This window comes from Rhincodon typus, chromosome 21 (assembly GCF_021869965.1).
Source record: "Rhincodon typus isolate 14 chromosome 21, sRhiTyp1.1, whole genome shotgun sequence".
Taxonomy (NCBI): domain Eukaryota; kingdom Metazoa; phylum Chordata; class Chondrichthyes; order Orectolobiformes; family Rhincodontidae; genus Rhincodon; species Rhincodon typus.
Window position 1 is genome coordinate 29,013,739 of NC_063352.1, and position 26,400 is coordinate 29,040,138.

At 40.1% G+C, this 26,400-nt stretch overlaps 1 protein-coding gene across 1 annotated transcript in view; it reads right to left on the reverse strand.

Annotated features, from left to right (window-relative positions):
• LOC125485684 (3-phosphoinositide-dependent protein kinase 1-like) overlaps window positions 1–26,087 on the reverse strand; it is a 72,939-nt gene extending 46,852 nt beyond the window's left edge. The window contains exon 1 of the mRNA XM_048609715.1: window positions 25,868–26,087. Within this exon, the coding sequence (XP_048465672.1) occupies window positions 25,868–25,891 (24 nt within the window). The 5' untranslated portion in view covers window positions 25,892–26,087. The remainder of the gene's footprint in view (window positions 1–25,867) is intronic.
• Between the last annotated feature and the right edge of the window lie 313 nt (window positions 26,088–26,400).

Genomic DNA, 26,400 nt, shown 5'->3' on the forward strand with positions numbered 1-26,400 from the left:
TTAAAGTTGGCGAGTCTACTACTTTTGCAGGCAGGGCATTCCACGCCCTTACTACTCTCCGAGTAAAGAACCTACCTCTGACATCTGTCCTATATCTATCACCCCTCAATTTAAAGCTATGTCCCCTCATGCTAGCCATCACCATCCGAGGAAAAATTATACCAAGTCTTGCATGATCAAATGCAGATGACACTTTCATCAGATTAGCTGGTACTCCTTGTGTATAGGGAACTGAAAATGATCAAATGTGGGTGTTTGAAATGAGTAAGGCATTTCATGGAGGAGACCAGATATCATTTTCTCTGTTGAAGTAAAACAAGAATAACGGTGCACAAAGAAATGGAAATATGGATAAAGGGGTTTGGACCAGAGTCCCAGGGTTAGAACAAGAAATACGAGACTGTTTTCCAGTGATATTTTGTTATAGTGAGCACATGTGCAGTTGAGGGCAGAAAAAGGAATGGGCTGTTATTTTTCACCCTACAGTTGAGTGACTAATTATCATTTATATAATGTACTTCATAACACCATTAAAGAACAAGATATAACACAACATACAATGGCCTATAACATTAGGGGAGATGACCAAAGGTTTAGTGAAAGTACATCTTTGAAGAGGGGAGAAGACAAGAGGGATGGAGAGGTTGGGGAAGATATTTCCAGAACCTTGTGCTAAATCACCTGAAGGCAGGAACACCAAAGAACGAGTGATTGAAATTAGGGAATTTCAACAAATCAAAGGAACACAGATGTCTCAGAATTGCAGGACTGGAAGAGACTAAAAAGATAGAGGAGCAAATCTATGGAAGGATTTGAAAGTAAGGACTAGAATTTATTTTGAAAAGTCATTGTGCAACTGGGAACAAACTTAGAACAACAGGCACATTGACGATGAGTGGACATGGCTTGGTGCAAGTTAGAATATGAGGAACTGAGTTTTGGATGGCCTTAAGTAACAAATGGTAGCATGTGGGAGGCTGGTCATTAAATTTTAGACCTATAGTGCACGTGCTTGGTTAGAAGCTAAATGTTCTTTAACAGTGCTATTTAACAACTATTTGGAAACAAACAAGCTTCAACAGCTTTGAGCTGGATAGACAATACTTAATGAGGAAATAAGAAGTACAGTATTTATTTCACAAGCAAGGAAGTCACGAGTTCTCAATCTTCCTGATGAGTCACAGACTGGGTTCCAGTTCCTCCTTGAGTGCTTTATTTATACAACAAAAGAAAAACAAAAAAAAACATATTTGGAAGGAGCAGCTTTCAAAAATACATCGGGCAATTGAAAACTCCCTGGTAGATGATAATGCAAGGACCCCCAGCAGAAACAAACATTTGTCATTGCAAAAACCTCAGAGCAGCAAAAATTAGAAATATTTTGGCTAATACATTTAAAATATATTTAAAGTTCATTCACTTGCCCTTTGATCACTTGCTCAACAACACAACTGCCTCACAGTAAAAAAAATTCAACCTTTGAACTGAAATGATCTGACTGAGCTAGAATCAGCTTTGATATCTCCAAGCTCCTGCTCACTAGCTTAACTATTCAAACCCAAAAGTTTTCAACACTGCTGAAGAACAACCACTGGAGGGCGAGCACTATCTGTGCAACAACAGCCGGGGGAATGAACATCTTCAAAATTGTGTTTTCTGACATTAATAGTACTTTACTTTTAGTTGCTTAATTTTGTACTTTTTGTAAAAATCAATTACATTGATTTTATTTTTGGTCAAATAAAAACATTACATTCTGCCATTCAACAACAACAACAGTCCTATATGTCAAAGATAGCAAGAACTGCAGATGCTGGAGTCAGAGATAACAGTGGTGGAGCTGGAGGAACACTGCAGGCTAGGCAGCATCAGAGGAGCAGAAAAGTTGACGTTTTGGGTCAGGACCCTTCTTCAGAAATCAGATTTCTGAAGAAGGGCCCCGACCTGAAACACCAGCTTTCTTGCTCCTCTGATGCTGCCTAGCCTGCAGTGTTCCTCCAGCTCCACACTGTGTCAGTCCTATATATCAAGTTTCTTTTAACAATGAGATTTTCACAAGTTTTCTGAATTGGAGTTGCACAAAACCTAGGCTGTACAGTGTTATTATAAAACTATTCATAAAATATACATTCTAACAATGGGAAAATAAATTCATGTCAGGAACCTTGCACGAGAAAGCTCCCAAATAGAAACACACTTCTTGCCACAGTAATATGGCAGGGTCATAAAAAACATTCTAGAATTAAAACACCATCCCCGTAGTGCTGATACTAAGTTATTCACATAACAGCTCCCATGCGACTGTTCAAATGATATACCATCTTAAACATGTGAATGTTACCTACACCTGTGAATTATGTGGTATACGGTCCTTTAAAGCCACAAATCTGATCTCCAAACAGAATTTCATAATACCATGTAGTTAATGAGTACTGCAGAAAGTGGAAAATGCTTTGAAATTTTACGGTTTAAATCAGAAGCACCTCAGAATCACTAACTGCTTCTTCCTTTTAAAGATTGTATATATCGCTGTTATAAATTCAAAAGCAATGTGGACTAGATAGCATACATTAGTATATAAAAGTAATACACAGTCAATTTCAGACCAAAACACACACACTTGTTATCAAATTCACTTGATTCATCAGCTGAACCTGCTCCCACTATTCAAAGCCCTGATATACTGTACAAACTGTTCTCCAAACACAATGCACTGAGGGGATTTCATTGCTGAGATGAACACAATAATTTTTGTTGCAATTTACTGGAAGCCTAGTAGGAAGACTGGAAAAGTTAAACAGACTGGGCTGTTTCCGGTGGAATTTACAACTCTTCACTGTACCTAGGTACATGTGACTACAATAAGTGAAATCAAATCATTGAAAAGAATGGGTGATGATTTGATTGTAGTAAATTCAATTCTGAACGGTCTTGACAATGAGCACGTGGAAGGGATGTTTTCTGTTCTGGGTGAGCTCAAAATGACAGAGCATGCCTAGAAATTAACTATACACTTTTAAGATAAACAAAAATGTTGCCATTCCTGGCGCTCTTTAGGTACAAAGGTCCTAAATCTATGGTATAAAAGTAGAAAAATAAAGATATAAGTTAGAAGTTCAACATTACAGTCCTTCTTTAGCCATAGGCATGCAGATGCTTCATGTTGGGCTTTCCCTATGAGGGCTCAGTCTCTCCCCTGCACGGAGCATACTCTCCTCTGCGCTGCCTCTGACTGCCAGAATCCCACCCAGGCTCACCAGCTGCCTCGCCACCAACAGCTAGAGATCATTAAATACTTTTAAAGGCACATGTAGGTTAATACCCTTGCCTAATAAGGATTTAAAGTTAAAGTTAAAGTTATCGGGGATAGACGGGAATGTAGAATTCAAAACACAAACAGATCAGCAATGCTATTTTTGACTGGTGGAACAGGCTTGATGGGTGAAATGGCCTACTTTTGCTTCTAATTTGTATGCTTGTTGAAATCTATCAAATTCACACAACCTGTCTGCTCATGGGGTCTTGCTTGCCTGAATACAGACCCCTTATTTGGCCATCTTGCCCATGTCAACAATTGTGTGTCAAACTCTCCAGGCTCAAATTTTCTATATCCCAACTCGGTATACAAGTCCCATTTTCCAACCACAGGAATGCTGAAGGACTAACATCACTCCCCAAAATGAAATAACAGATAAAGATATGGTAGATGGAGAATGTAGTGAATCTGACATGTGAACTTTCTGAAAGTGTGACAATGTATCATGTAGAAAGCTACTGGAGAAGATGAAGAGAAATAGAATTAGCAGGACGGCAACAAACAGAATTAAAAACATTTTAACAATTAAAAATTTTCTGAAGAAGGGTCTAGGCCCGAAACGTCAGCAGTCCTGCTCCTCTGATGCCGCTTGGCCGGCTGTGTTCATCCAGCTCTACACCTTGTTATCTCAGAATTTAACACTGGTTGGAAAAGAGATAATTATCAAAGGGAAATGTATCAGAGATTGGAGTTGGTAGTGGGATCCCATAGAATCTCTGCTCAATGTGTACAATAATTTGGAGAGGATTGAAAGGAATTAGCGTCTAAATTTGCAGACATCAAAGCAGGAGATAGTAAATAATTGAGGACCAAAAAGAAGTTGTAACAGATCAAGAGTTGAGAAAAATCTAACAGAATTCAACGTCAGTAAATGTAAGATAGCAGTACAGTTAAAAAACGCTTTCTTTAAGTGGCCCTTCCACACAGTCAGAAGGGTTTGAGCAATTCCACAGCACTAACTGAAGAGAATTTGGGATTCTCCTCCGATTACTTTGCTAATGTTTATCCTCCAAACTGAACTAAAAACTGGCTCACAAAAACAAAAATGGCTGAAAAAAACTCACCAGGTCTGGCAGCATCTGTGGAGAGAAAACGTTTTGCGTTGAGTGACCCTTCTTAGTTCTGAAGGAGGGTCAATGGACCTGAAATGTTAACTCTGACTTCTCTCCACAAATGCTGGCAGACCTGAATTTTTCCAGCAATTTCTGTTTATGTTTCTGATTTCCAACATGTGCAGTTCTTTCATTTTTTTATTTCATGCTAAAAACTGGCTTCCTGATAATTTCTTTTGTTACTGTTTTTGGGATCAAGTTTTGCACAAATTTATCACATTTCCATACATCACAAAGGAAACTACATTGCAAATGTATTTAATAGGCCATGTAGCATTGAGATGACCTGAGAATGTGAAATGCTGTAGAAGATCAAATTATTTCCTATATGTGGAATGGAGGAAGGTTATGTATGTTGAAACACAGAGCATTGGGAGCTCAGTTTAACAGTACATTAAAATCATCAAGTGAATCTGGTTGTATGCTTTAGGCAGAGGTGGTGGTGTAGTGGCAATTGCCCTGCAGTTCTGGTAATTAGTGCATTTTTGCAACCAACTCTACTTCATATTAATTGCTGGTCAGAGTGCAGATTATGCAAGGCCATACAGCATTGCGACTACAATCCTATATATAAAACTACTTACAGAGGCAAAACCACTAAATAAAGCAGTAAGTGTATTGTCACTTCTGATTAAATGTTTGCTGTTAGATGTGATTTCACAATTGGGAGCTCTTGCTGCACATTTTAGTTCCACTAATGACCAATTTGAAATCAGTCAAGTTCATAACATGGCTTAAGTATTCTTCTTAGAAGTGACATCATTCACATGTGTGCTCGGCAACAAAACAAAAGTTTAAGCCTTACACCTTTTTTCAATTACCTAGTATCTTGGGATGCCTATTGTTGTTATTTTCTTTATAGCAACACCTTAGCCAGAGTCTACTTACCAAGCAACCAGTATCCTTTATACTCAATGCTGCGTAACTGCAGCCTTTTAGGGAAGAGAATTCCAAAATTCACAACCTTCTGTGCGATTTGTCCTCTATTATGTGCTATAGTATCCACTGTGGCTTAGTTGTCAGTGACACTTCAATTTACGTTGCATGTCCACACCACTATAATCGGACTGCCTGTAGAACCTTTTAGCCAATGGATAGAGAAGATTGTCAACCCAGCAGCATGGCCTGAATTTGAATTTCCTTTAGTTCGTGGTCAGAGTCTTTAATGGTAATTTTAAAGAATTGATAATGCACACACAAAAATGCCAGAGTAAATTTTCGGTTAGGACACTGACCTTTCACCTGCAGAACTAGCACTCAATGAAATGAAAGCAAGTCAATGAAAGTCCCATATTATAGGAAGTTTACATATGCTTGGCACGAGCAAGACACAACAAAATCCTGCCAAATTTAGCAACTGGCAGTTTCAAAGTCTTTAACGATAGGTCACAGAAATGTCAGAGCACAGTCTTACCACGGGGCAACAGTTATGCAAGTGAAGTTAAGAAATGGTAAACCACCCCGAACCCACAATTGTTTAAAAAATTTTAATCCACAAGCTTCAATCTCCCAACGAAAATTGTACTTGCGTGGCCAGCTGCCTGTTGTCCATCAGGTGACCTCAGCTGGGGCTGAAGAAAGGCATCAGGAAGGTTTTGGAGTCAGGTCATAGTGTGAAGATTGAGAGAATTCCAGAACAGGCAAGGTCTTAACTTTCCACATGAGGAGCAGAGCAATACAAGTGCACAAAAAATACCTTTCTTTCTTTAGGAAGTTTGGTCTATGCTGACCTTCTCATTTAAAGAACCACTCATCTGAACCTAATTGGGGGAACTCTCACTTAAGACTAAAATCAGAATTCATGTAGGTTCTGACAGCAGGATCTTAACCCATTATTGGAAAAGCAGTTTATGGATAGATGTTGGTTAGAATTTCAAAGCAAATGAGCATTACTTAATATTAGGAAGTCTACAAGATGATAAACATTATGGTATAAATTCAGTTACAGGCATTATAAAATTATTTCTAGGCTTTAATTTGATAGACAGGACAGTAAGGGTTGCATATTAAAGACAGAGATGCATAACCTCTAAAGCAGACTGACATGTAAATCTACTGGATACTTAAAAAAGTGGTTTTCCCAAGACATGAAGATGCCAAACAAAACCAATGGCCAGCTCTGTCCTTATAGAAATAAGAACCTAAGAACTAGGAGCAGGCGTTGGCCATCTGGCCCCTCCAGCCTGCCCTGCCATTTAATAAGATCATGGCTGATCTTTTTGAGACTCAGCTCCACTTACCCGCCCACTCACCATAACCCTTAATTCCTTTACTTTTCAAAAATTTATCTAGCCTTGCCTTAAAAACATTCAGCGAGGTAGCTTCAACCACTTCACTGGGCAGGGAATTCCACAGATTCACAACCCTTTGGGTGAAGAAGTTCCTCCTGACCTCGGTCCTACATCTGCTTCCCTTTATTTTGAGGCGATGCCCTCTAGTCCTAGTTTCACCTGCTAGAGGAAACAACCTCCCTGCCTCCACTTTATCTTTTCCCTTCATAATCTTATATGTTTCTATAAAGATCTCCCCTCATTCTTCTGAATTCCAATGAGTATAATCCCAGTCTACTCAGTCTCTCCTCATAATCCAACCCTCTCAACTCTGGAATCAACCGAGTGAATCTCCTCTGCACCCCCTCCAGTGCTAGTATATTTCTTCTCAAGTAAGGAGACCAAAACTGCACACAGTACTCCAGGTGTGGCCTCACCAGGACCCTATACAGCTGCAATATAGCTTCCCTGTTTTTAAACTCCATCCCTCGAGCAATGGCAGACAAAATTCCATTTGCCCTTTTAATTACCTGCTGTACCTGCAATCCCACCTTCAGCGATTCATGCACAAGGACACCCAAGTCCCACTGCACAGCAGCGTGCTGCAATTTTTTACCATTTAAAACATAGTCCATTTTGCTGTTATTCCTACCAAAATGGATGACCTCACACTTATCAACATTGTACTCCATCTGCCAGACCTTGTCCACTCACTTAGACTATCTATATCCCTCTGCAGACTTTCAGTGTCTTCTGCACACTTTGCTCTACCACTCACCTTAGTGTCATCTGCAAATTTTGACACAACACACTTAGCCTCCAACTCCAAATCATCTATGTAAGTTGTAAACAATGGAGGTCCCAACACTGATCCCTGAGACACACCACTAGCCACTGACCGCCAACCAGAAAAACACCCATTTACCCCTACTCTTTGCTTTCTACTGGTCAACCAATCCCCTATCCATGCCAATACATTACCTGTAATACCGTGCAACTTTACCTTATGTAGCAGCCTTTAGTGTGGCAAATACCAAAAGTCAATCCCACCACTCAGTACAAGGGCAGCTAGATGTGCACAATGAATGCTGGTTCAACCAGTGATGCTTACATTCCAATATAAAACAACTCTGGTTCACCCACAGTTTACAGCAAGTATAACATCACTTCCCTTTGTTATATTAGAGCTAAAGGGATCAAAAGGGTATTGAGTAGGATGATTGGTCAGGTTTGTAGGGCTGAATGGCTTACACCAGTTCCTATTTTCTATGTTTCTACGTTAGCACGTGCTATCCAACAATAAAAGGAATAACTTAAGCAACTGAAGTGTAATATTAATAGCCATAATTTACAACTCTATAGGCAGCACGAGAAGCTATACCTAGGTTGTCACTGTTAAGTACAAAACTTCATGGCTCAAAAAAGTGTTGCTCTCTTTATGGATCAGAATTCATAAAAGAAGTGCTACAGGGTGTTTCTTAAATCAAAATACAAGTTTTGTTTTCAGTTTAGACTTAAACTGTCAACTTAAAAACCTAGAAAGTGATAACTATGCTTAAAATAAGTTATATTAAATCAGCAGTATTATAATCCATACAAATCCAGAATTATTCAGGTGCATGTCACATACTATAGATTATTTTCAAAGACATGCTGGCTTCCCTGTGGGTGAGTGAGTAAATACATCGGAGTGGGCAAAAAGGAGCAGTTCTCCACTCCTGGACCATGCCGGATCAACACTACATGACCATTGGATTGTGATAAATATGCCTTAATGCCGAGGGTAAAGAAATATTGGCAGTTCTTACCCCTTTCTACTCTGCAGTGTCTCACTGAAGTGCAAACGTGCTTGTCCAGTCAAACAGATCACAGCAAGGCACTCATGAAATTGCACGCAGCATAAACTTAGTGAATAAATGGTTGGGGGAGGGGCATGGTAAATAATATCACATTTGTGCAGCTTGTAAGTAGAAGCAGACAGATTGCAAGCGCAAGGTAGGCAAACACTTCAAATGGAGCTTAAGCTAATTAATACTAAGCTCAAAACAACAAAGCCTAGCTACAATAAACAGCAGCAGCTAAGGTTCCAGCACAGTTGTGTTACCAAGCAGATTAGGCAGAGTGTGGTTTCCTGTAGTAGTAACTAATACCTTTCAGAGCTTTAAGAATGGAGAAGTGGGTTCATTCACATATTTCATTTTGCTGCAGCTATACTAAACGCAGGGACCTCCAGTTTGGGTCACATGTAAAACATTGGCTATACGTTACTTCTTTCTAAAACTTTTAACATTAATAAATGTTAAAAACAGTTCTGTGATAATTAGATTGCACTTATATTAGTAGATACACTGCAATCTTACTTGATACTGAAATTGAGTGCTTAAGCCAAATTAACCGGTCTGACCAAAAAGCTTCCTGTTGCTTGTGTTTCCTCTTCTGCCTTTATTCACACTTTCCTCTGCTTCTACCATTGTTTATTTATTAAATGACCTTCAACAAGCTGCTTTTAAAATTCTGACAGGTGAATGAGGAGTAAACACTTTCTTACAAATTATAACTTTTGCTCATCTCCAAATCAGTCCCATTACAGTCAGAAGTTCTAAACAGCTTCTTTGATCTTTCCAAGTTACACAAATATTCTCCAACCCATTCTTTCTCCTCCTTGTATCCTCAATGTTGTCATTCAGACTTCAAATTAATGCTGCCAAATACACTTACCACGTAGTGAATTGGCCACAAACATGTGATAAAGCAATAATCTTCATCAGGTGACAGATTTCAAGCAGATGAATATCAGCCCATTTGACGGAGAACGTGATTTCAGACTGTGATACGGCCTGTGGCCATATTAAAAATAACAAAAAATAATCTTGCAGGAAAAAAAGTCAACACTTAAAAACTGTACCCTAGCTTCATTTAAGGTTTGCTGCAAAAAGCCCCCATTAAAGGAAGTGAAAGCATGTTGAAATATTTTAGTTGCTGCACAACTTGAAGCTGTGTAATAAGTCGCTGCTGTGACTAAACATATTCTTTAATTGTTGCTGCCACACAGTACAATGCACACTGGTCAGCTTTAGTTGTATTCCACAAACCCAGTTCATCTCTAGGAGATTGTTTGCAAGAGTTACCTCATCCTTTGCAAATGTTCGTATCACATGGCAAATATGGTGACCAGATCAACAAGATCCTAACGTACAACTGCTCTAAACCATTCTTCTCCTGTGAAACCACAACAGTTTTACATTTCTCTTAAAATGTTCAGAACTTTAAAAATCTAAATTCAACACACCTAAATACCCCATCCACACAAGCACATCACTATACATATGAGTGCTCATAGGGAGCACAGTATGCAAAAGCAGGAAAACCAAAGATATGAAGAATTCTAGGCTCTACGCACATCTCAGGGCATTTATTTTTATATCATTATCAAATAAGAGAACTAAATGCTTCAGACACCAATATTACCAGCAAAAACAAGAAAGTTTAGAATACACACAACATACTCGGAGAAAGTTTATTAATGTGTGACAAAGAAAAAGACCTCTCTGAAGTTTAAAACTCTATTACTGAAAACAAACTGAATTCCAATCAATTATCTTGAAATAACCTCAAACACTAAGAAAAGGTGAACAATATATTAAATTGAATGCCTCATTACACCTGAAGGTGTAAACAGGTGTGCATTTAAAATATAGAATTGAACGTGACAGATTTTCAGTGAAAGCAGGAAATAGAGATACAAGAGGTTATAGGTCAGCAACGTTTTAGAGTCTGCAGTATGGTCTGTTTGACCAGGTGAAGAGGTGGATATTGGCTCCTATCTTTTAAGGCCCTCTCAATCAGTGGCAACAAATATTTTTTATTTTCATTTTGGTATGCAGCTATTACACCTCAATTAAAACTTAGTTAATCAGATCAAGATGAAAGGGCCTATCCAAAGTTTTTTTTCGAGTATTACCTACTGCCCTGAATGAGGAAACAGGAAGAAAAAAACAAACAGCTTTTAAAGTCCTCAAGTAGCAATAGTAAAACCCAAGTCGTTTAGCTGTTTTCTTGCTTCCTTATCAGTACGGAAGTTTGTACAGTCCTCAGTGAATGGTGGCTTTCCCAGTTGCTTAATCACTGGACTCTTCTTTTGACGAATAAGACACAAGAGGAGAAATGGGAACGAGAACAAGCTTTCCCAGATCTATAATGAAGAATCCATATTCTTCACTTTGCTAAGTAGGGTCCATTTGTGTATTCCAGAATCTGTCATCATTGCCTGCAAAGCATTCAGCTTGGAACAGCAGAGCAATCGTTCATTTCCCAGTATGCAAACTTATGATAAGTATAAATTAAGCAGGGGACAGATAACACAATACTGACTTAGTCACCTAGGTTTCACTGTTTTTGAATGAAATTGTAATTTCAATGCAGCCAATTTAGGACACTGCATCAGTTTCCTGGATTTGTTCAATCTTGGGTCAGGTGATCACAGCTGCCATTTTAGGTCAACGTTTGCCGTTTTTGACACTTTAGTTCATGGTGGTGACTGGTATTAAAAATCAGATGAAAAAGTTGAATATTATAATTGCAAAACCAAAGAACTGTGGATGCTGGAAGTCAGAAACAAAATTTTACAGCAATTTCTGATTTTGAAAATTATAATCCATGTTGAACATTATCACGACAACATCCCACCACTGACAAGGGATATGAACAGTATTGCTCCTGTTTGTTTGCTTGCAGTAAGTTTAACTTAATACTAGGTCAATATGAAAGAACATAAACATTGAGGTGACAACACACATCCTGCACTCACTCTCTTTTATCCTAAGATGGGTGAACTGTGTCATATTCCCCAAGTTTTAATGTTGAGATGTGCATGTGTTTGGATGTCAACTGAACACAGAGTTGTGATTTGTCCATCTCTTCCCATTCTCCAAGCGAAGCTGTTTAGTTTTGAAGAATACTTATATAGTACCAAGTGGTTGCTGCAACGTATGAAGTCAAGCCCACAGACAATTACTTCTGGCAGTGCAAGTGATAAAGTAGCAGAAAAACCTGATTTGCTCTAAAAACAAATGAACACAATTTTATGCCAAAGCACATCCTACCTGCTCAGAAGAGAGAGAGTGAAGGAATTTGGAAAAGGGGATCAAGAAATTGAATGCGTATCCAAACCAACTTTGTTTACCCAAGCTTAAAGTTGGAGCAGCGATGACAAACAAGGCTCCCACTCTTGATTGTCACATGCACACACAAGCAAACAACAAATGGGAAAGGATCCATGCTCACCATTCACTGTACAACAGCTTAGTGTGGCCACAAATACATGCTCAGGGAAATTTTGTTGATTGTGCCTCAAGAAACAGGTTCAGAAACCAGAACGGTAGGAATATAACGACATCTTAAGCAAAGCGTTTGATAAAATAACAGGAGGACACAGCTCATTACAACAATTTCACAACAGGACATCCTGCTTTCTCAACTCTCAGATGAACTTATCTTTCACAGCATGACAATAACATTTTCTGTAGAGAACCCTGACTGATAATTAAATGTGATCAGACATAAATAATACCATTTCATAATTCTCTCGTATATTCATGCCTTGGGAAAGTAGCAAAGGTTATTATTTTATCATTAATACTTAATTTAAAAGAAGTTTTCCACAAGAGTTTCAGAAATTCAAGAAACTCCAGCTGCAGACCTTGCAGTTTGACATTTAAAAAAGTTGCTGGGTGCATGCTAGAAAGGTACTTGCACAGTTGAATTCACGAAAGCACTCAGGTGGTGAGCAACACCAGTGTACCTGATGCTAACATGACATACAGTAGTGACCTTTGCTATAGACACTAGACATGAGAAAATAAATAGCTTTAGATGCCCATTTAGTCCTTCTCAAATATGCATGTTTGTCCATGGCAATTTGCCACTCTTGGTATAATTGCCTTTACTGCAATTTCCATGTGATCCTGCAATATCAAGTAGACTCAATTCTTTGGATCTAAAGGCAACACTAGCTGCAGACCTATACCCTATGTGCCATGATCCCAGCCGATGTTACTAATTGACAAGTCAGATCCAAAACCAAAATGTGACCAGATTTCATCATAGGTCATTAAAAACTTGCTCATCCTAGACTTCCAAGTTATTGGTTTGATGTTTCTCTTTCTGGTCATAAATCCCCATAGTATAAACAAACTTGCTTAACGTTCCAGAAGGTGTGAACTAGTTTAGAATCATGGCTTTGGAAAGAGTGACATAGTTAATTACTAAACACCTTCACAAAGACAGACCATCACCGATATGACACCGATTTAAAATCCCACCTCAAAACAAAAACACAAACACCTATCATCACAGCACACGACCAATTAAAACCAGGAATGCTCTACTGACTGGTCTCTGTTCAAATACCATGATCTACACGAGAACAGCATGGGATGGAAAGTTATTGACATTTTGCTTGCCACCTACAGATACTGAGCTAACTTTGGACAAGCTTTTCTTTATCTGTAAAGGCACTAGAATTGTAGACAGATATGTAATCAACCAATGTAAGAGCTCTGTTGCAGTTTCCCATGCAATCACACAGGGTGTAACACTTGCCCATTCATCTCCTCCCTCCTCACTGTCCAAGCAGTGTTTTACTTGTAACATAGTGTTGAGCTGGAGGAACACAGCAGGCCAGGCAGCATCAGAGGAGCAGGAAAGCTGACGTTTCGGGTTGGGACCTTTCTTCAGAAGTGGGGGGAGGGGAAGGGAGCTCTGAAATGGGTGGTCTCAATGTGGACTTTACTAGTTTCAAAATCTCCCCACCCTGGCCTCATTCCATGACCAACCCTCCCTCTCATCCCCGCCTCCCTGACCTGTCCGTCTTCTCTCCCACCTATCCGCTCCTCCCACCCCACTGACCAATCCCCATCACTGCCTAGCTGTACTCACCAATCACCACCCCACCTACCTTCCCCAACCCCACCCCACCTCTCTCTATTTATTTCTGAGCTCCCTTCCCGCTCCCCCATTTCTGAAGAAGGGTCCCGGCCCAAAACGTCAGCTTTCCTGCTCCTCTGATGCTGCCTGGCCTGCTGTGTTCCTTCAGCTCCACAATGTGTTATCTCTGACTCCAGCATCAGCAGTTCTTACTATCTCTGAGTGTTTTACTCGTACTTCTTTCAATCTAGTCTATTGTATCTTCATTAGTGAGGAGCAACTGACAAAGCAAGTTTCCATTGTCCTCACCAATCTTGTAAACAAGGTCATTGATACAAGGCAATATTGAGTCTTGCAAGTGATTTTACATCTAAGATGCTGACTTCACTCAATCCTGCCCATACTAAGTTAGGTTGGCAACAGCAGGACTTCCCAAATTGGAAAGAGGAAAAAGCAAATTAAGATCTCATTCCCATGTTAGTTTGCTCAAATGATTTCACTAGAGTCTAATGATGAAGTTCATGCCTCACACCCGAAACATGAGTACAAAATTAAGCCAACATTAAGTGTAGTGTTGAGAGGATGCAGAGCTGGCAGGGGTGCTATCTTTCATGAGAGGATAGAGAGAGCTTCAGTTTGTCTGTTCAGATATATGTAAAAGATTTGAAGGTACTGGATCAGGGAGTTCTCTCACTCTCCTTGCCAACACTCAATTTATCAGTCCATATCTCCTAAATAGATCGCATGCATGATGTAGTATCAATAATGTCGATAGGGTCTTACTGTCTGCAAACTGGTTGTAGTGTAACGAGAAGATAATAGCTCATTGGTCTCTTCTCAAGGTCCCAATATTGTGAAAATACTATACACTTCATTGTTCTTCTCTCCTGATTGGTATCCAGTGCCCTCTTTTTGAAAGTGATTAAATTTGGAGTCACCGTCTTAAATGACTTAAATTCCAGAAATGTGCACCTTCTAGGTGTAAAAGCAATCAAGACTGGGTACACAGGCTGATTTTCCTAAGATGGGTGGTGTCATATTTTGCTTTATAATGCTTCTATGAAATGCCTTGGGATATTATATTATATTGTATATTTTACATTATATTAAAGGTACTTTATACTTGTTGCATGCTACACTGCATTTTTCATCTTGAATTGCTCAACCAGTACTCTAAAAATTTTGGTATTGTTTTTAAGACTATGAGATATAGGAACAGAACAGGCTGCCTGGCCACTTGAGCGCACACCACCATACAACAGGATCATGGCTGATCTGACATTCTCATGTCCACTTTCATGCCTTCTCCCCATAACCCTCGACTCCGCTACTGATCAAGAATCTATCTCAGCTATAAACATATGCATGGACTCTGTCAAGCCCCTGAAGAATCTTATACATTTCATCAATATAATGTAAACAGTTGCGGTCCCAGCAATGATTCTTGTGGAACCTGGCAGGTTACAAGTTGCCAGCCTAAGAAAGAACCCCTTATCCCCTTTGCTGATTCCTGCCCATAAGCTAATTCTCTATTCATGCCAATATACTCCTCACAACACCATGGGCTCTTATCTTATGATGTAATGTTTTGGGAGATACCTTTTCTTCACCTTCTGGAAGACCAAATATAACAGATTTACTGGTCCCCTCTATTCAATCTGGTTGAAACTTACTTATAAAACTAAAACAAAAATTAGTCAGACATGATTTCCCTTTCATGAAGTCATGCTGACTCTGGTTGATTGGATTACAATTTTCCAAAAGTGCTGTCATTACTTCCTTAGTAATTGATTCCAATATTTTTCCAACAACATATATAGGGGTGACACGCTGGCAATTTTCCAATCCTCCGGTACTTTTCCAGAAACCAAGGAATTTTGGAAAATTACACCAATGAATCCACAATTTCTGTTGCTACTTTTTTAGGATCCTCAATGCAAGCCGTCAGGGCCAGGGAACTTATTTGCCTTTAGCCTCACTGGTTTGTCTAATATTACTTGTGTAGATGCTGCAGAATTGAGAATCAGTTGTGGTCTGTGTGAATCTTCACCTTAGGCAAAGAGAGAGGAATGGGGCGAAGAAGTGACAAGAAACACCCAAGAGGGAGATATGGGACATATACAGAGGTGCAAAAGCATAGAAGTCAAGGCTGGGAGATTTTTACGTTCCTGACCAAATTGTTGTGTTATTGAATTGTCCATCAACCCCCAGGACTCAAATACATTGGCTCCTGAAAAAATATTAACATCAGTGACAGCACTGAATGACTGGCTGCTTAGACAAGTTTATTCAGGAGTACATTGGATTGAAGTGATTCGATAAATGTGAATCAGCTGTCTGGGAGAAAACTATTTGTCAGATATTGTTGATTTTTTTGTTGGGAGGTGTAAGAGTACTGGGGAAGAAGCCTTATCTAAAGAGATTTGTTCCGTGTTTCTTGGCAGTTGCTTAGGGAGTGTTATTGACAAAAAAAAATTGAAAAACAAAACAGATTTCTGACTCAACCAACCATATATGGGCATTAGCTTGAAATAGATTCCACTCTATACTCAGTCCACTGAGCACATTATTGTTTAAAATATTTGATTCTAGAGCCAACAGAAATTGGAACTATGACAAACTTCAGTTGAACTAGTAGACAGCAGACTGGAACTAGTTAAAAAGAAACCGAATATCAACTTGAGATTAAATGTAAAATAAGGTATCAATCAACAGGTATGCACGTTCTGCTTTGGTCTCTGATGATTGCAGTCTAAGCAAAGTATATGGCCTTCAATTCACCAGTCCTCAAGTACACCAGAATTAGGTGATTACAAATGTGTATTCCATTTAAAAAAAAAGTTTGGTGAGTTAAGAGTTTAGAGAACTGTGAAAATGAAAACTTAGTGACATTGAAATGCAAAACCATGCCTCTTCCAACTGAGACAACAAGGTGCAGAGCTGGATGAACGCAGCAGGCCAAGCAGCATCATAGGAGCAGGAAGGCTGACGTTTCGGGCCTAGACCCTTCTGGGGAGGGGAAGGGGGTTCTGAAATAAATAAGGAGAGAGGGGGAGGCGGATAGAAGATGGATAGGAGGAGAAGATAGGTGGAGGGGAAACAGACAGGTCAAAGAGGCGGGGATGGAGCCAGTAAAGGTGAGTGTAGGTGGGGAGGTAGGGAGGAGATAGGTCAGTCCAGGGAGGACGGACAGGTCAAGGGGTTAGTAGGTAGGAAATGGGGGTGTGGCTTGAGGTGGGAGGAGGGGATAGGTGGGAGGAAGAACAGGTTAGGGAGGCAGGGATGAGCTGGGCTGGTTTTGGGATGCGGTAGGGGGAGGGGAGATTTTGAAGCTTGTGAAATCCACATTGATACCATAGGGCTGCAGGGTTCCCAAGTGGAATATGAGTTGCTGTTCCTGAAACCTTCAGGTGGCATCGTTGTGGCACTGCAGGAGGCCCAGGATGGACATGTCGTATGAGGAATGGGAGGGGGGAGTTGAAGTGGTTCCAACTGCTTTGTTTTTAAATAGTTTCTATTTCCTCTGGTGTTTTCTGTAGTCTAGGAATGACTATAATTCTGTTTAAGCACTGTTAAACTTTAAAAAGGCTATATGAAAATGGTTGAGTGTTCTACTTTTGTTCTAGCCTCAGAATAAAAATATCCTAGATGTGATCATTACTGCAAACAATCTCCAACCAACTCTTCATGGCTGTGAAATCTTGCCAGTTGGTTCAAAAGGCACATGCTCTCACAGCTGGTCACAACCCGACAGTAAACCTGTCAAATTCACTAGGACAGCCAACAGGAAGAGCAGGTAGAAAATTACATTAGAAAATACCCTGAACAATGCAGAATCATTCTTTTGATAGTTGTTTTATTAGCAGTTTCTGTCCAGCTCTTCTGTGCCTCATGCACACTCAAAATTAAACACATAAGAGGAATGGGCCATTTCCGGATGTGCTGTCATCATACAGAAAGATACTTTCCCAATATCAGCACGATAAGCTTGCATCATACTACTCAAACTCTTTTGCTTCTCCAAGCAAGCATACTGGTGGGTGTTTGTAAGACATCCATCTACCTATCACTGAAAACTTGCATTATTAAGGCACTTTTAAGAGGGTAAAGTGTTCCACAGTGCTTCACAGGAGAGCTATGAAACAAAAATTTCACATAAACTATCAGGAAAAATGCCCAAAAACTTGGTCACAGAAATAGGTTTTAAGTAGCATCACAAAAGAGGGAGAGAAGTTTAGGACAGGAACTCCAGCTTTAAAAGCCCAGACAGCTGAAGAAACAAGGAATAGTAGATTCACTTTAGGGACATGCAACATTGCAGTATTGCACTGTCAGGCTCGAAGTCAATGAGCAAACGGAGGGAGGGGCGAATACAATTTTGTGAATATTAGGATACGTGCAGAGTTTGACTGATTGGCTACCAATTCCTGAATTGGTGCAGGAATCAATCCTGACTTCCCACACTCTATTGTCCTGACACAGCCTTTGTTCTTTCTCTGTTAGCTTTCCTTAAAAATCTCCTCAACCATGCTCCCAACCACACAACATCTCCACAATTTGCACTTACATTCTATATTCAACAAGGCAGCCTATTTGTCATCCCTCCTCTAAGCTTAGTTGTTACTTCCATTACAAATACAAAGACTGGTGCAAAATGAGGTGTTTCCCTTACAAAGGAATAATAGCACAGCAATAAATAATGATTAAGGCACTCTTAAATTTAGACCTCTTTAAATCAATATAGAATCTCAGAGGACAATATCCTCTGATAATTCACTCAAGGGGGCACTAATAATCAGGCTTTACGGAGTGTAAATTGACCAATTGGGAGAATTCCACGAAAGCCGAACAGGTACCAGCAAACATCAACATGCACATCTTCCCAAAGAAAGCTGTTCAATAGTCAGGTTTGGAAATTTGATCCACTTTGTTCCTTGTTTCAACACACATACTGAGGAAACCAGCAACAACATTCAAACAAACCCCAATCTGCCTTCCTTCCCTTCTCATTATCTCCTCCATATCCTCCACTCTGAACAGGTTGATTAGAAGTAGGTTAAATAAAAGCCAAAATTCCAGTTTCCTTAATTACTTGCTGAACCTGCATGCTAATTCTTTGCACATGCAACACAAGAACACAGTAAGGTTAGATCACATGGGATGTAGGGAGAGATAGCCAAGTGGATACAAAATTGGCTTGACATTAGGGGACAGGGTGGTGGTAGAGTTTTGTTTTCCCGACATGACTAACAGTGTGCCACAAGGTTCGGTACTGGGTCCATTGTTTGTCATCCAAATTGTTTATATAAATGATGAACACGTAGGAGGCATGTTAGTATATTTGTGGATGACACCAAAATTGATGGTACAGTGGACATTGAAGGTTATCTAAGAGTACAAAGGGATCTTGATCAACTGGGCCAGCGGACTTAGGAATGGCAAATGCAGTTAATTCAGAGAAGTTCGAGATGTTGCAATTCGGTAAGTCAAACCACGGCAGGACTTACATAATTAATGGTAGGGCCCTCAGGAGTGTTATCGAACAGAGAGACCTAGGGGTGCAGTTACTTAGCTCCTTGAAAGTGACGTCACAGGTAGGGTGGTGAAGAAAGCGTTTGGCATACTTGACTTCATCGATCACAGCAATGAATACAGGAGGTGGGACTTCACATAACAGCTGTACAAGACATTGGTAAGGCCACATTTGGAGTGCGTGTACAGTTCTGGTCACCCTGCTACAGGACAAACATTATTAAACTGGAAAGGGCAAAAAAGATTCACAAGAATTTTAGCAAGAATGGAAGGCTGTGTTGTAAGGAAAGATTAGATAAACTAGGGCTATTTTCTCTCAGACACAGGAGGCTAGGGGTGACCTTATAGAGGATTATAAAATTATGAGGGGCATCGATAAGGGGAATAGCCAAAATCTTTTCCGCAGCATAGGGGAGTCCAAAACTAGAGGACACAGGTTTAAGGAGTGAGGGAAAAGATTTAAAAAGGACCTGAAGGGCAACTTTTTCCACACAGACATTGGTATATATATGGAACGAACTGCCAAAGGAAATGGTACAGGCAAGTACAATTACAATACTGAAAGACTTTTGGATAGGTATGTGGATAAGAAAGGTTTAGAGAGATATGAACCAAACACAGCAAATGGGACGAGTTCAATTTAGGGAACCTGTCGGCATGGAGGAGTTGGGCTGAAGGGCCTGTTTTTGTGCTGTATCACTCTGTGAAGCCTAAGATCCAGAGTATAATAGCAGCAAGGTTTCACCGAAACTGTATAAAGCGCTGGTTGTGGCCACAGCCAGAACATTGCATTCAGTTTGAGTCACAATATTTTAGAAGGGATGAAAGGATCCTTTAAAGAATTGCCATAATGATTCCAGGGATGAGAACTTTTAGTTGTAAGACTATGTTGAAGAAACACGGGTTGTTCTCCTTGAAGTAAAGGATACAGAGGACATATTTGATAGAAATATACAAGCATTTGACAGGTTTAGATAAGGTAGACAAAGGAAAGCTGTTCCTACTGCTGATGGCACAAGGTCTAGCAGCACAGATTCAAGGTTTTGGACAAGAAATGCAGCAGGACTGAAGAAAAAATTTTCATGCAACCAGTGGTGCTGGCCTGGAACACACTGCCTACAGAGACGGTGGAAGCAGAGATGATTTTTAAAACAGGAGGAGGGACAGTGGGTAATGTGTTGACGTTACAAGATGCTTGTAAACAGAAAGTAAAAGTTATGCTATTTATCCATATAGGCCATCACAGCTAACTGTGAGCTTAATTTCTTTCCATATGCCATTCGCATAAATTATTCAATACTGATCTGAAGTGGATACTCTCAGCCTTTCCAAATCCACTCTATCCCCACCACCCTCCTTAACCTTATTGGGACAGACAGATTGTAGTGCTATAGGTGTACGTGAACTATATAATGTTATGTCTGTCTGTGTGTATGCATGCTATTTTAATGATACAGATTACTGCCAAGCCTGCATTGGTTGCAGTAATACTGCTGATTAGCTTGCAGTTCTGAGTGTGGAAAAACGTTAATTAATTTGCAAGTCTGCTTCTAACAAATACAGTAGCCTTTAATATTCAATTTGTGACTAAACAAACACTTTTGCAAGGTCAAGTTGCTGTCTAATGACAGCTTGCTGTCCTTCCTGTTTATCTTTTTCTTTCGGCTTGGAACTTGCATCGTTGAAATTAGGTTTGATTTAATTTGGGAACTAAAGCACAAGGGCCTGCTGTTTACTTGTGTGTTCCTGAGTAGCATGTCAGTAACTTGCTAAAATATTTTAGTGGTTCATTTGTGGGTCTCTGATCACTGGAGTATAGAAACTGCTTTTTAAGTAACGCTTCTTCTAAAGGAAAAGTTTTTTCCAAAAAAACACTAATTTGGTAGCTCGTGTGCTTCTGTCAAAGTTAGTGACACTGAATGATTTTTCTTATTGAAAAACAAATTTGAGTCCTGACAAAAAGCGACTGTCATCTGTGTTGGCCGATATGAATAAACACTTGTTTACACAAGAGGAACTAAAAGTAATTTAGATGGAATCTAAAATAAAGAGAGAATTTCGGGAAACACCAGGTCATTCAACTCCTAAAAAAACATGGGTCAATCACTTCTTTAGATTGGTACCATTTATTTCAGACCTTCTTTTTCTTTTAGATATTGATAGAATGTCTGTTCTAAGATCTTCAAAATTCTGTCTTTTTATTTACTTGTGTACTTTGCTGGAATTACATTCTGACAGTCAAAAACCAACAACTTCTAGCAAATCCTGCAGAGCTACTGCTGAGAGAAGTGATACCTCTCCGGATACCTTGGTTCAATCTTTCAATGGAAATGATTTGCATTTAATCAAGTATCCCTTGACCTAAAATGAGAGCTATTGTAATAGTTATGACATTGGGCAGCAATCCAGAGGTTGCAAGTTCAAATCTTAGCTGTGAAATTGAATACAATAAATCTGCAATTTGTGAACTGTTAGCTGTAAAACAACCTTGAGAATTGTTAAACTATGGAAAATCAAGGAGTCATAGATTAACACAACTTGGGAGAAGGCCATTCAGTCCATCTTACTTGTACCAGCTCTCTGAAACAGCTACCAATTACTTTTACTTCCCTACAGAACTCAAACTGGTTCACTGAGGTGTTTACGAAAAAGAACATACCCGTTCTGGCTTCCGCAGGACATCCAATATATGGTTGACTCAAAACGTTACACATTCAGGGCTACTAGGGAGGGGTATTACATATCTCATTTTTTCCCATCCCTCCGCCTAATACTGAGCTTGTCCCAAGACAATTAGATTTAAAAGTATAAATTTAAACATTTCAGTACAGATTAGGCAACATTCAGATATTAAATGTGAGCATTTTAATTCACAAAGAACTAAACCTTACAGGTACACTGGCAGGATAAATGAACAAAACAGCGATATCCTTGAACACAAATGAGAAAGTAGAGCTTTTCAAAAAAAAAGTATGTTTTTGCACCCTAAGGGGAATTTTGTTTTTCTCTCTCCTCTGATGGTTCTCCAGTATGCAACCGTGCAAGTGTTCTCTGGCCCATATTCAAACCGCGATACTAGTGGCAATTCCCTGCCATCCCCATGCTGTGGAACCTGGGTTGTTTTGACAATTTTAAACAGCCTTTTCACTACTGATTTGGGTAGTTCTCTTTCCTGCCAGCACCAAGGGGTAATTACAGCAGTACCACAACAGAGACAAACTGTGAGGAAAAAGCAGCATGTCATGTGACCAGCCTCAGCCCACTTTCTTCCCTCTCTAACCCTCAAAATACTCAATCACATTATTTAGGAACTTTGCCAGGAAAAAGAAATTGTAATCAGTTAAAATATTCAGGTATATCTACTGTACGCACATTATTTAACCCCAATCACCATACGAATTTGTAAAATTAAAATCCCAATAACAGATTTTCCAGAGAAATTTATGCAATTAACCTTTGAACTCAAAGAAAAAGGACTGTGTTTTGATCAGTGATCTCCATGAGACCCATTTCTACCATTATCCAGGACAGAATCCTCTCACTATGATTTTATCCAAGTATAGGAACAAGATATTTTGCTGCAATTATGCAAGATATTGGGGAAGCCAAGCTTGGAATGTAGTGAGCAGCTTCTCATCTGAGGAAGGATGTTTTTGCTGTATAGGGAGCACAATGACGGTTTACCACATTGATTTCTGGAATGGCAGATTGACATACAAGAAGAAATTGAGTTGGTTAGGATTGTATTCTTTGGAGTTTAAAAGAATGGAGAGGATCTCATAGAAACCTATAAATTTCTAACAGGATGAGAGACGTTAGGTGAAGGAAGGATGTTCCCAATGATGGGGGGGTCCAGGCCCATGGGTCATAGTTTGAAGATAATGGGTAAAATCTTTAGAACTGAGGGGAGGAGAAATTTCTTCACCCAGAGAATGCTGAGCCTGTGGAATTCACTAACAAAGTGGTTGAGGCCAAAACGTGTTTTCAAGGAGGAGGTAGATATACCTCTCGTGGCTAAAGGGATATGGGGGGAGGTCAGGATTAAGGTTTGAGCTCAATGTTCAGCTACAATCACATTGAATGGCAGAGCAGGCTCAAGGGATTGAATGGTTTACTCCTGTTCCAATCTTCTATGTTTCTATTTACAATAGTGACACCTTCAAATATCCATACATAAAAGGAACACTATTGCTGTTTCTGTTTAAACTAAAACTCCAAGTACTAATATGCCACCATTTAGCTGATCAGAAGATTGAAAGTCGTGTGGGCTGACAACAAAAATACCTGATCTCTAGCCCAGATCTGAAATTCTTCTCCAGATACTCTATGCCATCTGCAATTTTCTCTACTCAATACCCTACATGTTGCAACGTGACACAATCAGCACTGGCATCATTTTGTACCTCAACAAACAGTCATTCTTTATTCTGCGCATGAGGGCAGTACAGCCCTCACTTGGTCATACATTTCCCCACAGAAAAGACTGATTAGGGAGCTAAATGAAGAACCAAGTTTGATTTTGTCTCATTAGCCCAGAAGTTTTCACACAGCTTTAAAGGATATTTGTTGATGCGTATGATTTTGTGCCACATCATGCAGTTGGCTGACTATCTTGTGAGCTTGATATTGTTTATCACTGGTTTAAGAAAAAAAAAATCACCAGTTTATCTACAGGAAACACAGACTCTAGACTACAATCCCTTCTGCAAGTGCACAAACAGTTCAGTTTTACATTACGCAATACAAAATACACCTTGTTGTTGATTGTTCATTACAACTAAACAGGTTTCATTAGAGAAGCTAACCAGTAGAATATAGCTGATCAGTTCCAAGTGAAAACAAAAATATGGCAAACAGTACTATAAAATTAAAAAGGGTGGGTTTTACCACTTATAAAGACCATTTCAGCTTCATTACTAGAAAATGAAAGTCATTACCAAAGATTCAAGTCAGTTTACGATTCACTGCTGTCAGACATCTATTTTCTAAGACAAATGGCAAGAATTTCTAGGACGTGTTTATTAAATGCAAAATCCCAGTTTCGTTCAAACAGAAAGCCGTGAAAGATTAAACAAGTAGCAATCAATCCAATGATGCATCTCCTCAGCCATAGTGAATGATAAATCATTAGTGATAAACAGTGCAAGACACAACCATCTCCACCAACCATCACTGTACATGAGCACCAGAACTTTTGATCAATATCCCGAAAACTGATAAAAGGAAAGACCTGCAATACATTTGATTGGTGCTTTTGAAATTCAGTAAAGGACATTAGAACAAAAGCTATACAAAACTACGACATAGCATTGCAATCAAATCTACAGAAAGCAAACTTTATTGTCTAGCTGATTTAAGTCTTTTTTCGTTACAGATGGATAAGAACAAAAAATTCAATTACACTACTTCAAAAGGTATGCCTTACTCCAATTAAGTCCTTCAGTAGTTAAATCCTATATTGTTTAATTAATAACTTATTCCAAGTAGTCAAACTGATCGTACCTCCATCCTACTTCAGAAGGATATTCTGCAAAGTCCGTAAGTGACAGAATGAATAGATACTGTTGCACATAAGAACTCAAGACAACATTCAGAAACCAATCCACACACATTACCCTCCATGCTTGTGTACAAAAATTAAGCACACACTCCTCCTCTATGCTTATGCGTAAATATCCCATGTCCTCAAACACATGTGCATCATAGCCCTTGGCATGCATATACACCTGCACCCTGCAATTACGCACACATCCTTTGTCACAATATGTGCCATATCACATCTGCAAGAACACATGCATGGCTTCATCAACAATACATGGTGACATCCCCATTCCCATTCATCCCCAACCTGCAGATATCCACATGCTCTCATCACAACCTTCCCAACATAGACACATTCTAGCACACCCATATGTACATGCTCTTCCCCTCTCTGCCACTTCCACATGATATGCACTCTCTCTCCACCCAACCCCCTCCACATGGACATGCATTCTCTACCTCCCACAAATGGACCTACACTCCACTTCCCCTTATTTCCACAACACGATGTTCACCCACTTTGTCTCCCTCAACCACACAGACACACACACTTCTTCCCCGCCACACCAAATACACTTCCATGCAAATCGCTGCCTCAATACTCATCACCATGGAGATGCACATACACCTATTTCAATCCTTGACAGATGCATACACCTCAACTCCCAAACACACACGCACAAATTCCCATTTACCTTCCAAAAGACAGGTAGGCCCCTGCACCCTTATTCCCCAGACACAATCGTTCACTCTCAATCACCCCATCTAAGCCACTGCAAATCCCCGCTCTTCCCTTATCAAATCCTTCATGTCCGCGCACTGTCTTTCTCTTCAACTCCCCTACACCCCCAATCCCGCAACCACACACCTTGACAAGATTATGGAATGGGATTAACGAGCAAACCAAGGCCTTCCGTGCCCCTCCCAATCCGCGGCAATACCGGTGCCCAATCCGCAACAGTGCCATTCCGCCCTTGTTGTTATAAGAGACCCCCGATATGGTGACAGAAGGCAGTCTTCCCTCACCCCCTAGCTTGTTCCCCAGACACGGGCCTGCATCAAGGCCTGCCGTCTCCTTGATGTTCTCTGAAGAGAAGGGAGCGTGTGTTATATCTCACGATTTCCACATACCGATTCATTAGGACCTGCGTTTTCACCAGGTCATTACCTACCATTTGGCTGGTGGTTCTCGCCATGGACACGGTTCCCACCCAGCCTTCTCCCGGCCTTTGGCCTGTCGCCTATCCCTGGTGCCGGGCTCTGGCGTTGATCACTGCCCCCGCTTGGCGGCTGCTACCTCCGCCATTTTCCCTCTCCTTACGTCATAGCACAACAATGCGCCTCGGCCCAACAGGAAGTGCCGCCTCTCTGTTCTGATTTGACAGTACGCCAGCGCCCGACTACCCGCTGTGTAGAACCGCATCTCTATTGGTTAATTTAGTGACAATCAAGGAGTAAAGTGACCTATCGTATGGACGGATCGCCTCATGCCGGGAATTAAAGCTGCGCATGTGCATGGCTGGACACCTGATGAAGTGTTAACTGTTGCTGTGGTAGGTAGAGTAGCTTCTGCAATTGTTGAGTGGCTTTCACAACCACTGGGCATCTTAAAGCCCTTTCCATCCTTTGAACTAAAAATAAAACACCGCAGTTGCTGGAAGTCTGAAGCAAACAAACGAGCAAAAAAAGAAAATGGTGGAGAAAC